This window comes from Ailuropoda melanoleuca, unplaced genomic scaffold (genome assembly GCF_002007445.2).
Source record: "Ailuropoda melanoleuca isolate Jingjing unplaced genomic scaffold, ASM200744v2 unplaced-scaffold2228, whole genome shotgun sequence".
NCBI lineage: Eukaryota > Metazoa > Chordata > Mammalia > Carnivora > Ursidae > Ailuropoda > Ailuropoda melanoleuca.
Window position 1 is genome coordinate 318105 of NW_023191926.1, and position 23057 is coordinate 341161.

Consider the following 23057-nt stretch of genomic DNA (forward strand, 5'->3'; position numbering starts at 1 on the left):
GATAATCACCTGTGGAAACAGTCACCGTTCTGTGCACTTTCCCAGGTTAGCTGACTCATGTAGAAGTCCTCAGTCTGTCAGCTGAGCGAGAGAACAAGCGGAGATGCCCCGTAGCCATGAGGTGCACTGTCCCAAATACTGTCTCTAATACCATTCTGCCAGAGGACATGCGGGCTTCTTTGAGAAATCTTAATCCACAGACCAGGAACTCCACAGAATGAGTGTGGAGCACCTTCTAGTGTCAGAGAGTGAAGAATTTTTCAAAACAAACACAAGGACATCAGCGTTTGCTCACACACACAAATACACTGACAGGGTGTGTCAAGGGGCTCATCAGCCAACTTAAAATGGTTCCATTGGGTAAAACTGGAAAGATGTGAGCAAGCAAATATATGTAATAGTATCAGGTTATAACTCAAAGTCTAAAATCGCTCTTCATTGTCCATATTGTTCACTGCTTGAACAAAGGAATAAATGGAGGAAGAAGAGACACATTCCAGCAGAGAGATTTCATGTAACAGGTGCAAACACTTAGCATGAAGGGTGTCGAGCATGATCCCCAATCATGAAGTGTGGACAAAGTCACCCAAACAAGAAGAGTCTGAGAGAGTGTCACAGTGAGAGAAGCTTAAGGAAGCGTCACAATTACATGCCACAGAGAATCCTGAACTGGATCTTAGAACCATAGGGACATTAGGTAAAAACTAAGACAATCTGAATAAACCATGGCTGTTAATTGTTATGGGCATCAATTCATGTGAAGAAAGTTCTAAATAAAATCTTGTATTTAAGAATGTGATCTTATATGGACATGGGGTTGCTGCAGATGTAGTCCGCTAAGGTGAGCCATCTTATGTGTCATGGATTTTTTTTTTCTCTCTCTTTGGTTTTCCTCTGACTCTTTGGTTGAAATGATGCTGAAACACATCACAGTATTTTAGAGAACACAGCCTAGGAATCCAACCTTCATTGTCAGAGAAGGCCCTCATATTACAGAAAAAAAATCGAGAAAATTCCGTTTTTTTATTACTGTGGATCAATGGAGGCATTTATCAAATGAACACGATGAAGCCTCAATCTGGGTGGGATGCCTTGTTCTGGGAGCCCCTTGATGTAGGAGTGGAGAAAGAAGTTCTAAGAAGAGGGAGGTCCCTTCTACAGTTTAAGGATTTATTTCCATCCTCATACTGAGAATAGCTACAAAACCTGGCTAATAAAAGAGAAAATGAATCCTAAGTATATCAGAGTGAACAAGAAATACTGAATTCCCAGGTTAAACGTAAAGGGAAAATGAAAATCTCGAGAGGGAAATGTGAGCAATGGACACATTTTTGTTGAAAGTATTTTAGTCTCATGACCAATGCAGACATCAAATACCTGGGCCTGTGCCCTGAGGGTTATGGGAAGTTCCAGGAGACTCGTAATACAGCAACACCAACATTAGTCTCACTGTAAGGATGTAGACTTTTATCAAAGGATGTAGACTTTTATCAGGTGTGAACCAGCAGTGAACTCTGGGAACATTAGGCCCCTGAGTGAGTGTATCCTTACAACATTCTCTCTCTATGCCTTTCCAAGAAACAGCCCTTACAATTTCTGCAAAGCAGCTCCACTCTCCCCTGCTCAGTGACACAGCTGCCCTGATGCACAGCTGGGTCTCCTGTAATTACATATGCACACATTTCCATCTCCCATGGAGCAGGGCTCCTCCTGAGTGATGAATTACTTTAAATGAGCACAATGATTCGAAACATAGTACAGGTCTGCCCGTATTTGGAAAGTTCTCTTTACACCACTTACCTTTTTGAAATATTTACATTCTTAGCTGCCTTTGCTGTGAAAAGAAATCTGAAGAGGATTTTCAGTTTCACCCAAACATAAGCGTCGACATAGCCCCGAGCATTAGTTGTGCAGGAGCCTCTAGAGGACAGTGCAGAGCCCAGCAGCATGAGGGGTGCCTTCCAGCACCTTCACTGAGAACTACACAAAGCAGCTCAACAACAGGCCACCAGAGCTATGACCAGTGTTTGTTACCATATGTGCTTTATCTCCATTTATGTTGAACATCTGACAGCAAATTGTGTCCTTTGGGATTAGAGAAGCCTAAGAAAACTTAGTTGTCCTTTGAGTCCAGAAAAATGCAAAGATTATCATATCAATTAATGTTACATATTTCTTTGCCTCATGCCATCGGGGCTGCCTACGGTTTGTTGGGGATGATGTACTTTCAGAGAGCAGGGGAAACGTGCACTAAGACTTGGTCCAAGAATGCGTGTGTCCACAGGGATGTGGTGAGCTGCAGAAATCAGCTGGGCTCTCAGGGCTTTGGGACACAGGGATTGCTGTGCCCATGACCAAGAGGGGTCGCTGTGGGACTGCCCTGTGGTCACTACTTGGCTGCTCCATGAGGAACTTTCACTGAGGGGAACTTGGCCTGGGGATTGGGGTCTGTGCTCCCTGAAGGGGACTCAGCAGCTGTGTCCTCTCAGCCCTGGCAGAGTCCCCTGAGCATGGACCTGTGTGTAGTCTCAGCAGATGCTTCCTCCCAGGGCTCTCCCCAGGGCTGAAGTCACCCCCATCCTCCTCTGTGTGTGGTGTGAGCTGAGCTCCAGCTCAAGTGCTTGGGGAGGGGCTGGGCAGTCACTGGGTGGAGACCATTTTCATGGAGAGCCCCTCCAGGGGCAGAGGGTGGAGGAGAAAAGGAGGCCTGGGGCAGCCCAGCTCAGCCCACTGTGGGGACCAGGGTCTGTGTCACCATGGCCTGTACTCCTGTCTACCTCATGCCCCTCTCCTATTGTACAGGTAGGGACAGACGTCGGAGAAACAGGCAGCTCTGTTGTCAGCGTCTGAAGTCAGCATCTGGATAAATTTCTCCCTTTTTCTTGTCCCATTAACCACACTGTGCTGGCAGGTTCCCTGTCCCAGCCTGTGCTGACCCAGCCGCCCTCCGTCTCTGCATCTCTGGGATCATCTGCCAGACTCACCTGCATCTTCAGCACTGGATTCAGTGTGGGCAGCTACCAAACATACTGGTTCCAGCAGCAGCCAGGGAGCCCTCCCTGGTATCTGCTGAGGTTCTATTCAGACTCAGATCAGCACCAGGTCTCTGGGGTCCCCAGCCACTTCTCTGGGTCCAAAGATGCCTCGGCCAATGCAGGGTCTTCTCATCTCTGGGCTGCAGGCAGAGGGCGAGGCTGACTATTTCTGTGCTACAGCTCATGGCAGTGGGAGCAGCTACCGTTACCCACAGTGTCTCAGATAAGGAGGAAGTGAGACGAAAATCTTTCCAATGCCAGGTCTTGTCTCTGTGCCTCTTTTATTGAGAAGCTTCTATGGAGGCTTCTGTAGGAGAGAGTCCTGGTGGGAGTACCTGATCTGGAGGAGGGAGGAGTGACACACAGATTATGCTGTCAACTGAGCCAACACAGATGTCCCAAGTGCACAACCAAGTGGTGGATACTGCCCATCAGCACATGCAACAGGGTACAGGGTAAACTAAAAACAATAATAAATATGAAGGACTACCTATATGTAGGGAGTTTGCCCCTCACCCCATAATCACACTGACAATATTTCCATCACCTGCCGAGAAAACAACCCGCCAGCATTCAGGCCAGTATCTCCCTGCACTCAGCCCTCTGTGGCCCCCAGTTCCCTCCTGTGTGCAGTCAGCTCCCTACTGTACACATTTATTAGGATCTGAACCACAGAAGAGGCACAGTTGTAAGTGCTCAACTTACTGGCAGGAGCAGCGTGTGCACTGCTGTGGGGACGTCAGCAACACCATCGGAAAATATGCAAATAATGTCATGTATGTACACGTCACCCTTGTGGGGAGGTCTTGCTGAAATATCTGGATGCTTCCTTTTTTTATTTAATAATATTTTTTATTATATTAAGTTAGTCACCATACAGTACTTCCCTAGTTTTTTATGTAAAGTTCGATGACTCATTGCTTGAGTATAACACCCAGTGCACCATGCAATACGTGGCCTCCTTAATACCCATCACTGGCCTATTCCATTCACCCACCCCCTCCCCTCTGATGCCCACAGTTTGTTTCCCAGAGTCTATAGTCTCTCATGGTTAATTCCCCCTTCTGTAACACCCCCTTTCTTCTTCACTTTCTTCTCCTACCAATCTTCTTACTTCTTATGTTCCATAAAAGAGTGAAACCATATGATAATTGTATTTCTCTGCTTGACTTATTTCACGTAGCATTATATTCCCCAGTCCCATCCATGTTTCTGCAAATGTTGTGAAATCATTCTTTTTGATGGCTGAGTAATATTCCATTGTATATATGCGCCACACCTTCTTAATCCAGGCATCTTTTGAAGGGCATCTCCGATCCTTCCACAATTTAGCTATTGTGGACAACGCTGCTATGAACATTGGGGTGATATGGCCCTTCTCTTCACTATGTCTGTATCTTTGGTGTAAATACCTAGCATTTCAATTGCTGGATTGTAGGGTAGCTCAATTTTTAACTTTTTAAGGGAAATCCACACTGTTTTTCAGAGTGGCTGTAACAAATTGCATTCCCACAAACAATGTAGGAGGGATCCCCATTCTCCACGTCCTCTCCAACAATTGTTGTTTCTTGCCTTGTCTATCTTTGCCATTCTAACTGGTGTAAGGTGGTATCTCAGTGTGGTTTTGATTTGAATTTCCCTGATGGCTAATGATCTTGAACATTTTTTCATGTGTCTGTTAGCCATTTGTATGTCTTCATTGGAAAAGTGTCTGTTCATATCTTCTGCCCATTTTTTGATTTGTTTATTTGTTTCCTGTGTATTGAGTTTGAGAAGTTCTTTGGAGATCTTGGGTACTAATCTTTTATCTGTAGTGTCATTTGCAAATATCTTCTCCCAGTCCGTGGGCTGCCTCTGAGGTTTTTTGACTGTTTCCGTGGCTGTACAGAAGCTTTTTATCTTAATGAAGTACCACACGTTCATTTTATCTTTTGTTTCTCATGCCTTTGGAGATGTGTTATGAAAAAGCATTTGTTTCTTTTTCAAAGATTTTACTTATTCACTTGAGAGAGAGATAGAGAGAGAGCACAAGCTGGTGGAGAGGAAGAGGGAGAGGGAGAAGCACATTCCCCACTGAGCACAGAGCCCAATGTGGGGCTCAATCCAGTACCCGGAGATCATGACCTGAGCCAAAGGCAGACATTTAATGGCCATCTGATTAACTCAGGTGCCTCATGAAAGCACATTTAAGAACATGGTGAACATCTGATTTTTGTCTTGAATAAGGAAACAAGCCATAAATATGTCAACAGCTAGTGACAAGTGATCTCATGCAGCTTATCTGCTAGGGTCTTTTTTTTTTAATGATTTTTTATAATATTATGTTAGACACCATACTGTACATCCCCAGATACCGATATAAAGTTCGATGCTTCATTAGTTGTGTATAATGCACAGTGCACTATGCAATATATGCCCTACTTACTACCCATCACAAGCCTACCCAAATCCCCACCCCCTTCCCCTCTGAGGCCCTAAGATTGATTCTCATAGTCCATAGTATCTCATGTTTCATTCCCCCTTATTACACCCCCTTTCTTTATCCCATTCTTCCCCTACTGATCATCCTAGTTCTTATGTTCCATAGATGAGAGAAATCATATGATAATAGTTTTCCCTGCTTTACTTATTTCAATTAGCATTATCTCCTCCAGTTCCGTCCATGTTGCAGCAAATGATGAGAATGCGTTCTTTCTGATAGCTTAGTAATATTCCATTGTGTATATGGAACACAGCTTCTTAATCCAGTCATCTCTTGAGCGCATCTCAGCTCCTTCCATGATTTAGCTGCTGTGGACAATGCTGCTATGAACATTGGGGTGCATATGGCCCTTCTCTTCACTACGTCCGTATCTTTGGCATAAATGCCCAGTAGTGCAATGGCTGGATCATAGTTGAGCTCAATTTTTAACTTTTTAAGGGACCTCCACACTGTTTTCCAGAGTGGCTGTACCAACTTGCATTCCCACCAACAATGTAGAAGGGATCCCCATTCTCCACATCCTCTCCAACAATTGTTGTTTCCTGCCTTGTCTATTTTTGCCCTTCTAACTGGCGTAAGGTGGTATCTCAGTGTGGTTTTGATTTGAATTTTCCTGATGGCTAAAGATTTTGAACATTTTTTCATGTGTTTGTTAGCCATTTGTATGTCTTCATTGGAAAAGTGTCTGTTCATATCTTCTGCCCATTTTTTTGATTTGTTTATTTGTTTCTCGTGTATTGAGTTTGAGAAGTTCTTTGTAGATCTTGGATACCAGTGCTTTATCTGTAGTGTCCTATGCAAATATATTATCCCATTCCGTGGGCTGCCTCATCATTTTTTTGACTGCTTCCTTGGCTGTACAGAAGTTTTTTATCTTGTTGAAATACCATAAGTTCATTTTTTCTTTCGTTTCTCTTGCCTTTGGAGATGTGTTATGAAAAAGGTTGCTTTGGCTGATGACGTAGTGGTTGTTGCCTATGTTCTCCTCTAGAATATTGATGGATTCCTGTCTCACATCAAGGTCTTTCACCCATTTAGATTTTATCTTTGTGTATGCTGTGAGAGTGGTCAAGTTTCATTCTTTTGCATGTAGCTGGCCAATTTTCCCAGCACCATTTATTGAAGAGACTGTCTTTTTTCCACCGGGATGTTTTTTCCTGCTTTATCAAAGATTAGTTGCCCAAAGAGCCGAGGGTCCATTTCTGGGTTCTCTATTCTGTTCCATTGTTCGATGTGTCTGTTTTTGTGCCAGAACCATGCTGTCTTTGGGATCACAGCTTTGTAGTACAGCTCGAAAACTGGCATTGTGATGCCCTCAGCTTTGTTTTTCCTTTTCAACAGCTCCTTGGCGATTCGGGGCCTTTTCTGGTTCCATAAAAATTTAAGGACTATTTCTTCCACTTCTTTGAAAAATGTCCTTGGTATTTTGATCGGGATAGCGTTGAAAGTGTGGATTGCTCTGGGTAGCATGGACAATTTAACTATGTTAATTCTTCCAATCCATGAGCATGGAATATTTTTCCATCTTTTTATGTCTTCCTCAATGTCTTTCAAGAGTGATTTATAGTTTGTAGAATATAGGTCCCTTACGTCTCCGGTAANAGTTAATTCCAAGGTAACGTACGGTTTTTGGTGCTATTGTAAATGGGATGGATTCCCTAATTTCTCTTTCTTCAGGCTCCTTATTCATGTTTAGAAATGCAACTGACTTCTGAGCATTGATTCTGTATCCCGATACATTACTGAAATGCTGTATAACTTCTAATAGTTTGGGAAGGGATTCTTTTGGGTTTTCCATGTAGAGTATCATGCCATCTGCGAAGAGAGACACTTTGATTTCTTCTTTGCCGATTTGGATACATTTTATCCCTTTTTGTTGTCTGATTGCTGTTGCAAGGACTTCTAGTACTATGTTGAATAATAGTGACGAGAGTGGGCATCCTTGTCGTGTTCTTGATCTTAAGGGAAAGGTTTCCACCTTTTCCCCATTGANCTTTTCCCCATTGAGAATAATATTTGCAGTAGGCTTTTCATAGATGGCTTCTAAGAGATTGAGAAATGTACCCTCTATTCCTACATTCTGAAGGGTTTTAATCGGGAAAGGATGCTGTATTTTGTCAAATGCTTTTTCAGCATCAGTTGAGAGGATCATATGGTTCCTGAGTCTTTTATTGTTGATATGCTCTATCAGGCTGAGCGATTTGTGAATATTGCACCAAGCTTGCTTCCCAGTTTGAATCCTACTTTTTCATGATGGATAATCCTTTTAATTGCTGTTGGATTCCATTAGCAAGGATCTTGTTGAGGACTTTGGTGTCCATATTCATTAGGGATATCGGTCTGTAATTCTCCTTTTTGAGGGAGTCTTTACCTGGTTTGTGGATCAATGTAATATTGGACTCATAGAATGAGTTTGGTAGCTTTCCTTTTGTTTTTTATTTTTATTTTTTTAAAATAGCTTTAGGAGCATAGGTATTATTTCTTCTTTAAATGTTTGGTAGAATTCCCCCATGAAAACCATCCGGGCCAGGAGTTTTGTTATTTGGAAGGTTGTTTATCACTGACTCAATCTCTTCATAATTAATTGGCCTGTTTAAGAAATCAATTTCTTCCTGTTTCAGTCTTGGTAGTTTATAGGTTTCCAGGAAGGCCTCCATCTCTTCCAGATTGCTTAGTTTATTGGCATATAGCTGTTGATAAAGATTTCTAATAATCCTTCCAATTTCAATGGTGTTGGTTGTGACCTCTCCTTTTTCATTCATAATTTTTAATTTCAGTCTTTTCTCTTTTCTTTTGGATAAGTCTTGCCAGTGGTCTGTGAATGTCATTGATTCTCTCAAAGAACAGACTTCTAGTCGTGTTGATCTGCTCTACTGTACTTCTGGTCTCTAATTCATTGATTTCTGCTCTAATTTTGGTCAACTGCATCCTCGTGAGTGGATTAGGCCTGTCCCTCTGTTGCTGTTCCAGCTTCTTGACGTGAGAATATAAAAACTGCATTTTAGATTTTTCTATTCTTTTGAGTGAGGCTTGGATGGGTATGTATTTCCTCCTTAGGACCGCCTTTGCAGTATCCCATAGGTTTTGGACCATTGTGTTTTGATTCTCGTTGGTCTCCATAAATTGTTTAAGTTGATTTTTGATTTCCTGGTTTATTTAGTCATTCCTGAGCAGGATGGTTCTTAGTCTCCAAGTGTTTGAGTTTCTTCCAAATTTTTCCTTGTGATTGAGTTCCAGTTTCAGATTGTTGTGGTCTGAGAATATGTAGGGGATAATTTCAATCTTTTGGTATCTATTGGTTGAGACCTGTTTTGTGTCCCAGAACATGATCTATTCTTGAGAATGTTCTGTGGGCATTAGAATAGAATGTGTATTCTTTGGTTCTGGGGTGTAGTGTTCTATATATATCTATGAGGTCCAACTCGTTGAGTATGGCATTCACAGCCTTTGATTCTTTTCTTAGGCTTTTCCAGGGTGTTCTGTCTATTTCTGATTTTGGGGTGTTGCTGTCCCCTACTATTAATATATTTTTATCTATATGTCTCTTTATTCTGGTTAAGATTTGGCTTGTGTATTTTGCTGCTCCCCTGTTGGGGGCATATATATTTATAATTATCATATCCACTTGTTGAATACTTCCTTTGAGAATAATATAGTGCCCTTCTGCCTCTCTAACTAAAGTCCTTAGTTTAAAATCCAAACTATCTGTAATGATAATTGCTTCCCCAGCTTTCTTTTGAGGTTCATTTGTGTGAAAGATGGTACTCCATACCTTTACTCTCAGTCTGAATGCATCTTTGGGTTCAAAATGGGTCTCTTGTACACAGCAAATGGATGGGTCATGTCTTTTTATCCAATCTGGAACCCAGTGGCATTTTAAGGGAGTGTTTAAACCATTCACATTGTCACTGAGAACTGAGAGATAGAATTTTAATGATCCCATGTTGCCAGTAAAGACTTTGTTTGTATCGGTTGTGGCTTTCTGTTCTGTATCACTCTTGGGGTGTTTTTACCTTTATAGAACCCCCCCTTAATATCTCCTATAGGGCTGGTTTCATGGTTATGAAATTGGTTAATGACTGGCGATTCTGGAACATCTATTTCTCCATCAATTCTGAATGACAGCCTTCCTGGATAAAGGATCCTTGGCTGCATGTTTTTCTCTGAAAGAGCTTTAAAAATGCCCCCCACAACCCTTTCGCTCATTCTAGGTCTCTGTAGACAGGTCTGACATAATTCTGATACCTTTCCCTTTGTTCGTGAGAAATTTATTTGCACTGCCACTTTCAATACTGCATCCTTGGATCTAATACTTGCGAATTGCACTATGACGTGATGTGGCATACGTTTGTCATGGTTGAGATTGGGAGGGGTCCCCTCTGCCTCTTGGACATGATGTTTGTTTCCCTCATTAGCTTAGGGAAGTTTTCAGCTACAATATGCAAGTATCTCTTCTAGACCTCTGTTTTTCTCCACCCCCCGGGAATGCCGATGATTCTGACATTGGATCGTTTCATTGAGTCAGTAATCTCCCGTAACCTACATACTTGGGCGTGGATTTTTTTAAGCCCAGCTATTTTCGTTTTTTCCTCTACTAACCCATCCTCCAATTCACTAATACGTTCCTCTGCTTCGGTGACCTTGGTCATCAGAGACTCTAGTTTTGCCTGCATTGGCTCATAGAATTTTTAATTTCTGTCAGATTCATTCTCATTTCTGTCCGTAGGGATTCTATATTCTAACATTTTTGTTAATACTTTTTTCAAGTCTACTCATCATTTTGACCATTGTTACTCTGAATTCCATTTCTGATAATTTGGTTACGTCCATATCCATTATTTCTGTGGCAGAGGCCACAGACTCACTGTCTTTTCTTTGCTGGGTGGGGGGTTCTCCTTCTTGTCATTCTGATGAGGAGAGGTTGCCTGGTTGCCCAGAGCCCAAATTATATACTGGGACCCAGGCCATGCCCCCTTGTTTTATAGGGATCTTAGGAATGTGGGCTTCTTCTTTAAAGATTTTATTTATTTATGTGCCAGAGAGCTAACCAGCATGAGAAGGAACACAAGCAGGGGAGTGCATGAGGAAGAAGCAGGCTCCCAGCGGAGGAGCCCGATGAGGGACTCCTTTCCGGAACGCCGGGATCACGCCCAAAGTCGAAGACAGGTGTTCAATGAATGCAGCACCCGGGTGCCCCGGGTTGTTGGCTACTTGATTTTCAGCCTGCCTTCCCTGGGAGGGGCCTGCCGTGCGGATACTCAGGCAACCCTGTTTGGGTAGAGTCTCCATGTCCCCTGCAAGGGGGGATGGGGATGGTCACACTGTGAGCTGGTATTTCCAGTCTTTTGTTCTCTGGCGGCTTTCCCTGGCGTTCTGCTGTGCCTCTTCTGGATTCAGAGCAGCAGTGGCTGAATCTCATCCTCTGTCACAGAACAGAGGGATTGCAGCCTGTTCTCCACTGATGTTCTGGCCACTTTAACTCTGTTACTGTTGGTGCTGCTCAACCCTGCAGCATCCCGGGATGTGCGCCCCACACCCGGCGTCCCAGACCTCACTTCCAGGGCCAGCGCATCTCTGTCCTTTGTGTTTCTAACGCTGCTAGCCGCTAGCCGCCAACCACCCCGCATGCACTCCCAGAGCTCATGGTCTCAGTCTGGATCCAGTGAGCACAACATAATTCTGGAGTTCCATGAGATGTCTGGTGGTGCATGCTTCCAGCTCACGGTGTCAGTCCGCTGTCTCACAGGTGCCATCCGCGAGTCCACCCACTCCCCCGTGCAGGTGGATACCGCTTCCCGGCCCCCTAACACAGCGGCTACCTACCTCTTCCATTTATCTTCCGATATCTGCGCAGGGTTTCATGGCTCCCTGCCTCGTACCTCAATACTCAGCACTGGAGATGTTCATTTGTAGAGATCCAGATGTATCTTCCTGCGTCTCAGGCTGATTCAATGGATGTTCAAGCTGGTCTGGTACCTATCCAGCTCGACTCAGGGGACCAGTTGAAAAAGGGGTCCCCTACTCCTCTGCCATCTGTGTTTGTTTCAGGTGTTTCAATAAAGCTCGATTCGGCTTGAAGAAGAACTGTTCTGGGAAAATGGCGAATCATGCTCGTACCTTGGAGTCCACACCGGCAGCAGATCCAGAGCTGGCAGCAGGGGCTGCCGAGGGAGCTGACAGCCCGCCGCCTCGCCAGCCTCAGCCCCCGCAGAATGTGCTCGCTGGCCCGCAGCTTCAAGCCCCAAGTTCCTGAGGGCTTGGCTAGGTGGAGTTTGGCGGAGCTGCGGGAGATGTTGAAGTGCCAGGAGAGTCTTTCGCGCAATGAGTAAGCTTGGGTCCAGCCGAGTCCTATCTTCTAGCTTCTATTTCCCTATTTGGAGTATGGATGGAAGATACTTTCTAACTTCAAGCAAACTGTGGGAAACGTGGCCATATATACCAGAAAGGAAAGACATAAACTTGCATTACAGAGAGGGATATGGGAAAGGAAGTACCACAGAGTGTCTCAACTAGGGACACCACAGAGGGGGTGTCACACTTCCAGGGGAGCAGTCAGCATGACCATGTGCACCTGCAGCCACAGGCAGCTGGGGGTTCAAGTGGAGAGGAAGCAACATGGCAGATTGGATGTGTGGGTTGGTTACTGAGGTGACTGGGACTAACCCTCGTGGAGTTATAAAGAATGGATTACAGTGATGATGATGATGACGATGACCCATGATGTTAGGTCAGTGAGGAGGGACAGTGGAGTATAAGGGAATGAGGGTATCAAGTGGGAAAGGGAGAGAGAAATGTACAGTTTCTTTCACGTTCACCAATATACTCCTGCCCATCCTCACTCGAATACGAGGACGTGCTCTTTCTCCCCCTCTGCCTCCTCCCTTGTTGCCTTGACATCAAAGCAGAAGTAGAAAGAAGTCAATTGTGATAATACATAAACTATTAGAGTGACAGATGGCAGTGGAGTTCCCTCACTTTCTCAGGTAGGTTTGATTCTCTTCCAGCTGCTCCTTATTGATGTGGTATCTTCAGTTCCTCTAACTCCACTCATTCTCCACCAGTGACTCCACTTCCCTGTCAGTGCCCCATCAACTCCCTTTGTTGATTTGCAACAAGTACTCATGGACAGACCTCACTTTTTATTGCCAAGTATTGACCCTATCTTTCCTATTTCCAAATAATTCTGCATATACTTGATACATTTTGAAAAAAGTCAAATCAAAAAATTAATATGTTATGAAACCAACTATTGTTTTCACCTCATCACCCAAAACAGACTCCCTACCTCATGACTAGTGCTCTTCTCTCCCTCACCACATGACATGTGCTCAATTTCCTCAACATATTTTAAAAGACACAGTATTGTTTTATCAGCTAGAGAGGTTATGTTCTGTCACAAATCTCTGCAGCTTATTTATCCTGAAAAACGGAAACCTTAGACTCCCTGAGCAACTATTTCCCATTTTCTGTCCCCCAACCCTGACAAACACCCCTCTATTCTCTGCCTCTGTGAGTTTCACTGTTTAGAATCTTCATATGAGTGGAAACAGGTAGGATTTGCCCTTCAGGGACTGGCTTATCCCCACTTAGCCTGATGACATCTAGGTATGATTCTTTCCTTCTTTAAGGTTGGGTAATTACATGTACATACAGAGAAGGACATGATGGTTTCTAGCCTGGAGTAAAGAAAGCACAGGGAGCAGATAGATGGTGGAGTCAATGCTAAGAAATGAGACACATGGATTTGCAAAGAAACTGAAGAATATGGTTTAGTTGAATGAATTCCTTCTAAAAGCTCACTTGACCAAGGGATTGTGAGATGATCAGTTGTCAAAAGATATTAGATACTGAGCTCAAAATCAACTCTGGTCCAGGAAAGTCCAATATCAACTCCTCAACCCCAAATCCCAAAAGGTCCTGGCAGGAAAACTCATGATGCTGGAGTGTCTGGTGTGTGGGTTCTTTGTTCACAGAAGACAAGGTTTTACCAAGGAGAAGCAGATGAAGAAAGCAAAGTAGGACTGAGACCTTAGGTGCTGCTTAGGCCTTGTTCAAATCAAAATCTCGCTAGTGTTGATGACGGCTGTGGTAGGAGGATGGGTGCAGGGTTTCATTCTGTATGATATTGTGCAACATCAAATATGTCCACAAGACATAATTAATTGTGTGTTCCTACCAGTCACAATGTGTGTGAAACCTGCTATGAAGCGATAGTCAAACGTGCCAACGTGTGTGCCCCCACTGTCATCGGGGGATAAAGCCCACCTGCTCCTGACAGTGAAGTTGGTGTGGAGGCCATGGGAAGCTTCCCAGTTCAATGGGTTTAAGGACAGTGGAGTGATGAAGCCAGGGCACTGAGGAGAAGGACCTTAGCTGTAGGTCCCTCTGCAGGTGGGCGTTGCCACAACAGAAAGAACATCTCAGTGGGGCTAATGTGTTACAGTTTATGCAAAAGAAATTAGGAACAACTGAAGGATTGTAAGCCATTGGCGCTCTCTGTGAAGGTTCTGTCTGAATGACGAGGAGAGAGTGCCTGAGGGAACCAGGGGTTTATTTACTACATTATTTACTAAGGATCTTCGACTCTTTCCTGAAGATTCTGCATTTTTTACAAAAGATCCAACAACGAGTCTGGGAACATTTGCTGAGTTCATGCAAGGGTATATGCATGGGACTCTGAGCAAATGCGAGTTTCCGATCTGGTCTGAAGTCCTCTCTACAGTAGGACTTTAAAATGAATACTGATCTTGCTAGGAAACAGAAAATGAGCAACATGGAATTAAGGCATGAAATTAATATTATTTTATTATTTTATCATATTTGAATTGATCATATGTATGGTACTATTCCATTATTTGCTTATTTGCACATGGTAGAACCTGGGAAAAAATCCCATAAGAAGTATAGGACAAAGTTATGCACAAAACACCCACTTTATTTAGATAAACCTAACGTTATAAAGAAAAATCTCATGTTTTACACTCGTAAATGTTTTGTCTGTAGAATTTATTAATATTCCTGTATTACCAAATCTAACGGAAACTAAGATGTTATGACTATTTCATATCTTGTGAATTTTTTACCTGTGATTTTTGAACATATCGCTGAGAATCTTTAGATCCTAGAAAGTGTCCAGTGTATACTGATACCCAGAAGAACCGTCATAGGACATTCAAACACGCAAACAAACAAAACAGATCCACTCTTCCCTGGTGTGTCACATCAGGTGTGGCACATATGGGTCTTTCAGGTTTATCTGGAATCTCCTGTGGGGGTCACTGGCTACTTCTGTTGTTTTTCTGAGCATTAAACAAAATCGTTCCTTTTATTTTCCCTTTGATAATGGGTTATTCTCAATAAAAGTCGAAAATGGAAATCCAGGGCAGGTAAGGTATGGGAAAACCACCGGCAAGTCCAGAGAACAAAGGATAAGGAAGCTCTTTTATAGAGCAAAGGGTGAGTGTGGAAGGGCTGTGAAGGACAAAAGTCTAAGGGAGGAAAGGGGAATTCTAGGTAAAACGGCTTGTCTTGTCATTGTTTGAGCTGTGAAAATTTCTCATTGGCTGGGCTGTTTCCAGGGAAGGGGGAAGTCTTTCTCTTCCTGAGGCAGTAAGGGAGAAGCTAACATAGTACAGACTTGCAAGGTCTGTCTTCTCCTGCTGGGTCTGCATTTGAGGAGCTGTGGTCTTGAGAGCTCCCCCTACTGGTCTCTGATCTCCATGCAAAAGAGATTTTCCTCTTATTAATTTTCAGATAATATATGTACGTGTTTGCATTCTCATAGACCAGGACTCGATCTGAGATGGAGACTCAACAATATCATCAGCAGACCTAAAAAATCATAGTATCTGGAAATCAGACTTAGTGAGGTGCAGACACCAGCTGGACTCTCAGGGCTTTGGGGCATGGTAACTGACATGTGTACCTATGACCAGCAGGGGACACGATGAGACTGCCTCCTGCTCAGCAAGCAGTTCATTAATGAGAACCATTCAAAGGAGCCTGGGCCTGGGGGCCTGGTTCACTGCTCCCAGATGGGACTCAGCAGCTGTGTCCCCTCTGGCCTGGCAGAGTCTCCCCAGGGGACCTGTGTGTGGTATCAGCAGGTGCTTCCTCCCAGGGCTGTCCCCAAGGCTGAAACACATGCATCCTCCTCAGTGTGGGGTGTGAGCTGAACTCCAGCACCAGGGCTCAGGGAGTTACTGGGCAGTCACTGGATGGGCCTCATTTGCATGGAAAGCCCCTCCTGGGGTAGAGGCTGGAGGGGAAAATGAGGCCTGAGGCAGCCCAGCCCCCTGTGGGGACCAGGGTCTGTGTCACAATTGTCTGTACTCCTGTCCTCCTCATTCTCCTCTCTCGCTGCACAACAGGCCTCAGGGACCAGACTGCATCACCCCATGGTTCAGAGTCTAGACAGGATTTACTTTGACCTGTTCCAATATCCCATGAGTGTCTCTTTCTGCAGGCTCCCTGTCCCGGCCTGTGCTGACCCAGCTGTGCTCCCCTCTGCATGTCGGCAAACAACAGTCAGTCTCTCACGGGCACCCTGAGCAGTGGCTTCTGTGTTGGCTGCTCCTACAATTACTGGTTCAAGCAGGAGCCAGGGAGCCCTCCCCGGTATCTCCTGACCACTCCTCAGACTCACATAAGCACCAGGACTCAGGGGTCCCCAGCCACTTCTCCAGATCCCAGGATACCTCGGTGAATGCAGGGCTTCTGCTCATCTCTGGGCTGCAGCCTGAGGAGAAGGTGACTGTTTCTGGGCTACAGCTCATGGCGGGGGGAGCAGCTCCCGTTCCTCACAGGGTCTCATATGAGGAAGAAGTGGGTCAGAAACCTCTGGACACAAGAATCTTGTTTCGGAGCCTCTGTCCAGGAAGACACTGTATGGACAGACGCAGTGGGGTGGTCGCTTCTGCACGACGATCTGTTAATCTCAGGGAAAGAGAGACACTCCTGTAAGACCCATAACGTGAGACGAAATGTTGGGGCATCGCAGGAAGACGCAGACAGAGGAGATATCAGAGCCCAGCTGCCCATCACCCTCAATCTGGAGACAATGAACAGGAATCACCACGGTTTCCACAGTGAAAATACTGCCCAGCAAACACTCACCCACACATCAGTTTTGCCCTCTTATTCCATGAAGGGTGACCACGTGCCACCGCTGATGCATCCACAGCTGATGGATGGACACTAACCCTGGTCACAGACACTCTCCTCTCTCTGAACCAGCTACACACGCACTTGGACCCGATCCCACAGATGCTCCCTGACAACACGCCCACTCCTTCCTCCTCTTCTCCGCTCTGCTCCCCTGTCCCTCAGGCTTCAGTTTCTCCCCCTGCCTCTTCAGGTCTCCACTCCGTCTCCATGTCAGGATTTCAGAGAACACTGGCGAGGATGGTGCTCGAGTTTCCCTGGAGACTAGGCCAGAGAATGAGCTGAGCACACAGCTGCATGCAACCCCTCACATTCTCCTTCCTGCTCTCACCCCAGGCTCCGTGTTTTCTGTTCCCATCACTCCCAGTCAGTCTCTTTATAGATTTGAGAGAGAGAGAGAGGGAGAGGGAGAGAGAGCACAGCAGGGAGAGGCAGAGGGTGATGGAGGGAGAGTGTAAGCAGACTCTGCACTCAGTGCCCTGTGGGGGGCTAGAGCTCAGGACCCTGAGATCATGACCTGAGCTGAAGGCTGATGCTTAACTGCCTGAGCCACCCAGGTGTCCCCCAGGACCCTGAGATTAGGAGAAGAGTCAAACCAAGAGTCACCCAACCAACTGTGCCCCCAGACCTGCCCCAGTCATTTTCTCTAATATGAAAATAAAGTTCTTACATTTCCTGAAAATGATGTACTCATCTTCCTTTAGGTATTTGCACGTGGGATCTATTGATTCTTGCAAACTTCAGAATTAACTGATGCTCCACCCATGGGGAGTGTTGGAGGAATCCACAGACAATAGAGGGCCTGCATATTTTAAGATATGTGATTATTTCTCTTTTGCTTCTGATTCTCATTCCTAAAATTACCCTGGATAGTAGATGCAAAATAAAAATATTTTTCTACGATACTTAACGTCCCAGACTGTAGTGTTTTTTCACACAGGCCCAAAGCATCAGCAATAACTTGTACTCACTCTGGTAGACACTGGGGGACATGAGGGACTGTGGGTCTCACAGGGATGTGGGGGCAGGAAGGAGGGGGCTGCAAGCTCCCCCCCACCCTCTGCTTCCCAACACCTGAAAACCCCACAGCTGTATGTCTTCTGTCTGCAGAGATTAAAAAACCAATTTGGTGAATTTCTTGTCACTCAACAAGACCTGGACACCATTCAGTGATTTGTTAATAGATTTGCTCTCACATGAGTCCTCCTGGCATAAATAGGTCTTTTTCCAGTACAAATCCTTGACATACTTACCTCTAAATGCAAGATCTGGACCCTGGAGGTTATAAAGAGAATCACCAAGCATAAACATCTCTCAGGGTGTTACACCGTCATAAGATGGACAGGGGTCATGTAGCTTCCTTTTTGGTCACACACACACACACCCTTCTCCTCCCTCTGAGTGAATAGTTTGTCTGGGATTCTGCAATTTCCAGGCTTCTCTGTTCTTCCAGAAGTCAGGGTCAACCTGTGCTCACCCAGTAGCCCTCAGCATCATAATATCCAGATGGTAGAATCCTCTTCAACAGGTAACACTGCGGACATCTAGAGTTACTGGGGTCTCGTCACCAGGGCAGCCAGGATGGGCTCTAAACACCTGCTCTCCTGGGACGAGGCTGGTGCTCAGGTGTTCCCGGGGGAGTCTCTGTCCCTGTGGGCAGCTCTGCCCCTGACCATTTCTGGGCTCCACTCAGGGCCTCAGGCTGATCAGCACATTGATTCTGGGACCGCAGCCTCAGGGCTGATTCCCACAGAGCTCAAACCTTAGAGGAAGTGAGTCACATGCTCCCTGGGTTCTCAGGGCTTGACTGTCACTCCCTCAGTCACCCCATGGACACCTCCAGCCAGGCTGCACTCTGAGGGAAACTCTTCTGTCCCAGCCCAGGGCTACAGGGCCTGTGAGCTCAGGGACACTGTCCCAATTACCTCCACCTCTCCTCCACTCACATGTGGGTTATTTGACAGAAAAGTCTGGGTCGAGTTAGACTTGCATAGTAAAATTCCTTCTTGTAGTCTTGGGTGGCTGAATGAATAATGGTTCCGTCCTGACCATGCTGGACACAGGTGGTGGGACTAGAGCTGTGCTCTCCCCAGAGAGTGGTCTGATCCCAAATCACTCTGTCCTGGATGTTCTGTCTGTGTTTGGTCATTTTGACAGTACGATGGTTCTGAGTTCATAGGAACTGTCCCCTCAACAGGTTCCCTGGACAACACGTTGACCTTTCTCACCTGGGAGACCAGGTGCAAGGTACAAATATGTGATTTAAAAAACAGTATAGAAGCCCTATTCTCCTGAGAACAGAAGGCATTCCCGTTCCATTCAATCAATCTTACTGAATGGAATTAAGTATAAAATAACAGACATTCTTTATAAATACGAGGTTGGCTCAGTGGTGACTGACACAGAAACTCTTTCACTGGGTCCCTGTCACAGCATTTGCACCTGTCAGTCCTCTCCTAGAACTTCCTGCAGGTTTGTCCTTGTGCTTTGATGTCAGTGCCACACACAGCCTTATGTGGCAGGGCTCCTGCAGACTTGTGTCTGTGCTGGGAGGACAGATCCTGGGAGGGAATCACGACCCCAGTGTGTGGAGGACTGTTGTTTCAAGCAGGTGGAAAGAGTGACAGGTGACAAAGATGTTCAGTGTGTAACCCTCTAGGAATGAACATGACGGCTTCTACTCAGAACATGGAGTGAAGAGCTCCCCATCTCCTCAGTGCTGAGGGAATCTGAGAGGAAGGAGAGCCTGGAAATCAGGGAGAAGGCACATAAGAGGAAAGTTCCAGCATCCCGCAAAGAAGGGACCATGTGTCCGTGGGGACCTGTCTCTGCTCTGGACTTGATCCTGGTCTCTAAGAGGAGTTTGTATAAGACACACAGTGCACTCCTGCCCCAGGAACAGACAACAGAACCACAGACAGATTCACTCTGCAGAATCTTAGTTGAGCATATAGTGAACCCACAAGTAATGGGAGGTGACATATAGGAACACCTGGTCAGGCCATAATGCAGGGAACAGCGGGCAAAACAGTTGAGCAGGTGGGGTTCCAGATGGGTCTGATGGGCCCTGGTTACCAGTCACACAATAGTTTCCCTGAGTCTGGACACCAGGGGGCACTCGGGTCCCATTTCTGAAGAGTCGGGGGATTAGAGCTGGGACCTGACACCTTGTGCCCTCTGCTCTGGGTTTGCAGCTCTGACCTCCCCACCCCAGGCCCCACACAACCCCTCCCCTGCCCATCACCCTGACATTCTGAGGCAGAGGGACCTGACCAAGGCCAGGGAGGGGTCAGAGAGCTGGGTTGTCATTTGCATGGATGGGCCCTCCCTCTCTGAGAGGACTAAGAGGGGAAGGGGGAGATTAGAGGAGGCTCTGCTCACTTGTGCAGCACAGAAGTTAGGACCCGGGATGACCTCCACCATGGCCTGGTCCCTCGTCCTTCTCACCCTCCTTTCTCACTGCACAGGTGACTTGATGCAGGGATAGAAGGAGCCCTAGGATGTCAGGTGGGTTTTGCTTCCTCCTCTTGCCTGCAGACCCCAGCATCACTGTCTCTGTGTCTCTCCCCCTTGCAGGGTCCTGGGCCCAGGCTGTGCTGACTCAGCCGCCCTCTGTGTCTGGGGCCCTGGGCCAGACGGTCACCATCTCCTGCACTGGAAGCAGCTCCAACATCGGGGGTGGATATTATGTGAGCTGGCACCAACAGCTCCCAGGAACCGCCCCCAGAACTGTCATCTATAGTAATAACAACCGACCGTCGGGGATCCCAGATCGATTCTCTGGCTCCAAGTCTGGCAGCTCAGCCACCCTGACCATCACTGGGCTCCAAGCTGAGGATGAGGTGGATTATTACTGTCAGTCCTATGATAGCAGTCCCAGTGCTCACACCGTGCTCCAGGCCTGTGGGGAAGTGAGACAAAAACCTGCTGTCCCCCCAGCAACTGGGCTCCCCTTGCAGTTTCACCTCCTGTCCAAATCATCCTTTTGTTGTTCTAAATTGTAGTGTGAGACCAATCTCAGTGAACATTGACTACAAAAACATCCACCTTCTCTTAAGTTCAGACCCCAAAGCCTGTCCTTTGCAGGAATGCATTTTAGGATTTTCTCATATTAAGGAGAAAGTCCTGGGTCCCAGGGGCAGGCTGCCCTGGGGACAGAGTCTATGGCAGGATAGAAAGAGAGGCACAGAGTCCAGCCGTGTCTGACTGAGGATAGAACATTGTCAGATAATATGCACCCAGACCACCTACTGAACACCTAGTATGTGCCACATTTGAGTCTAGGGATGTGGGGCACAGATGGACATGATAGGAAGGCTCCCCACACTTGGGAAGCTGACAGTGTCTGGGGGATGATGGAAGACACAGAATGTAAACATGCTGTAAAGGAAAGCTGCATCCCAGGAGCATGAGAAGGGGTGAGGTTGTTGGGGTGGTGCTGCAGAACTGGAGGGTTTAACAGCTTAGGAGGGGTTAACAGGGAAACCCAGTTCCCTCCCTCCTCTGAAACTTCCCAAAGTTACCCATGTCAAAAGTTGGGATGGTAGATGGTTGAGTTTTTTTGAACCTCCCTGGACAATAGGCTGATTTAGTTAAACTCATTTCAGGAAGGGGTGATGCAGGTGTGTTCTCAAAGTAAGGCCTGTGGTTCCAGAAATCAGGTATTGAACAAGAGGCATTCTTATGGAAACAAATAAAAATAATGGTTAATGATTGGATCAAATTACAATGCACTTTCTGAGTTCTGAGAGTAGCCAGTGGAGAAGACTTCTAGATGTCATGTTGAAATCATCTTCAGATAGAGGGATGCCAAGCTGTGAAAACATGACAGATTTTCCTGCTCTGATGTTCAAATGTGTCTGGTGATCTCTGAGTGGCCCACAGAGCAACAGGCATGAGACTGTCTCTATGTGAGCTGCTGTGGTAATTGTTCTTAACTAAGTCATATTTGTTTGTTTGTTTATTTTTATCATGATATGTTAGTCACCATACTGTACATCAATAGCTTTTGATATAGTGTCCCTTGATTCATTGTTGTTTGTATTTACTTTTCAGGACTTCAGGATAGAGGGCAGTTTGAGTCCAACTCAGAAAGGTGGGAGAAAAATTAAGACGCTAGTTTGGAGATTTGTAGCTGGACCTTTTAGGAAGCTAGAGAAAATTAGGATCTAGTCCAGGTTATAACTAACAGGATTGAAAACAAATATTTACTCAGGTGTGTTACGAAAACATAATGTGTTTTGTGTATTTTTTTCTCTCTACACTCATCCTCATTTCTAGGAAATATAGCCAAATTAACATTAATTTGTTTGCAAAATAAATCTAGTTTCAAAAAGAACTTGTTCTGATTATTTACATACGTGCAACAGAATAGTATTTGACCACATAGGCTTTTTAAAACATGCTTTGATGGGACTTTAATAAGAAACTTCTGGATTGAATGTTTAACAGCCCCTCCAGGCCAGAAGCCGAGCCAACACTTGTGCCAAATACTTGCCATTAGTCTTGGCATGCAACACATGCAGACTTGGGTAAATTCCTCGCTTCTTGATGTACCCAAAACATTTAGAGTTCCTGAAACTGCCAGGAAAAAAAACTTTTTTAAAGATTTTATTTATTTATTTGACAGAGAGAGAGAGAGAAAGCGTGCACACAAGCAGAGGACCAGCAGGCAGAGGGAGAGGGAGAAGCAGACTCCCCACTGAGCAGAGATCCTGACTCAGGCTCAATCCCAGGACCCCAGGATCTTGACCTGAGCTGAAGGCAGACGCTTAATGGACTGAGCCACCCAGGTGCTCCTGGAAGTAACCTGCTTGACTCACAAGGTAGAGCTGCTGGAATCTGTGGAAACAAGTGATAGCAGGCTGATATTTCCAAGAGGCTGCCTTAGTTCACTAAAGTCAGTGTTAGTTCCTTAAAGCTGCCTGGTCATATCTGAGATTATGCGTATGCATATCTCTTTCAAATATGACCTTCTAATCAAAGTATTGATAATATAACTAAGGATTTCAATGATATGCTGTTACAAGGAAAACGGATTCTTATTGTACTTATGCTAACAAATAGATGGCCATAAAAATATGAGAATACTCATTAACAATTTCTGACTTCTGGAGGGATCAGGACGGGAGAAAAGATAAATAATTTGTTCACAAAGGTGCATTTCATCAAGTTTTTATACATCAGTTAGCATAGGAGATGTTTCCTTAAATATGAAGAAAAGAACATTTTGAAAAGTCAGCAATGATTCAGACAAAAAGTCAAACATTATAATCATCTGCCTCTGTACTTTGTTTCATGTTACTGGTTTTGCTCTGTTTGAATCCAGTTTTTCTATTAGTTCTCAAAATTTTTCCCTTAGTTTGACTGTCTTGAGG

The 23057-nt window shown here is 45.3% G+C and overlaps 1 long non-coding RNA gene and 1 gene segment (V, D, J or C); both read left to right on the forward strand.

The window, feature by feature from the left end:
• The first annotated feature begins 6 nt into the window (after positions 1–6).
• Positions 7–17572, forward strand: LOC117798021. The gene is made up of 3 exons (XR_004622787.1): positions 7–841; positions 11566–11842; positions 15983–17572. It is a non-coding gene; the product is annotated as an uncharacterized LOC117798021 (long non-coding RNA).
• Positions 17573–19927: 2355 nt separating this feature from the next.
• LOC117798022 lies at positions 19928–22088 on the forward strand. The segment is given in 2 exon segments: positions 19928–20147; positions 20257–22088. Coding segments are annotated over 2 exon segments (582 nt in total).
• The last annotated feature ends 969 nt before the right edge of the window (positions 22089–23057 follow it).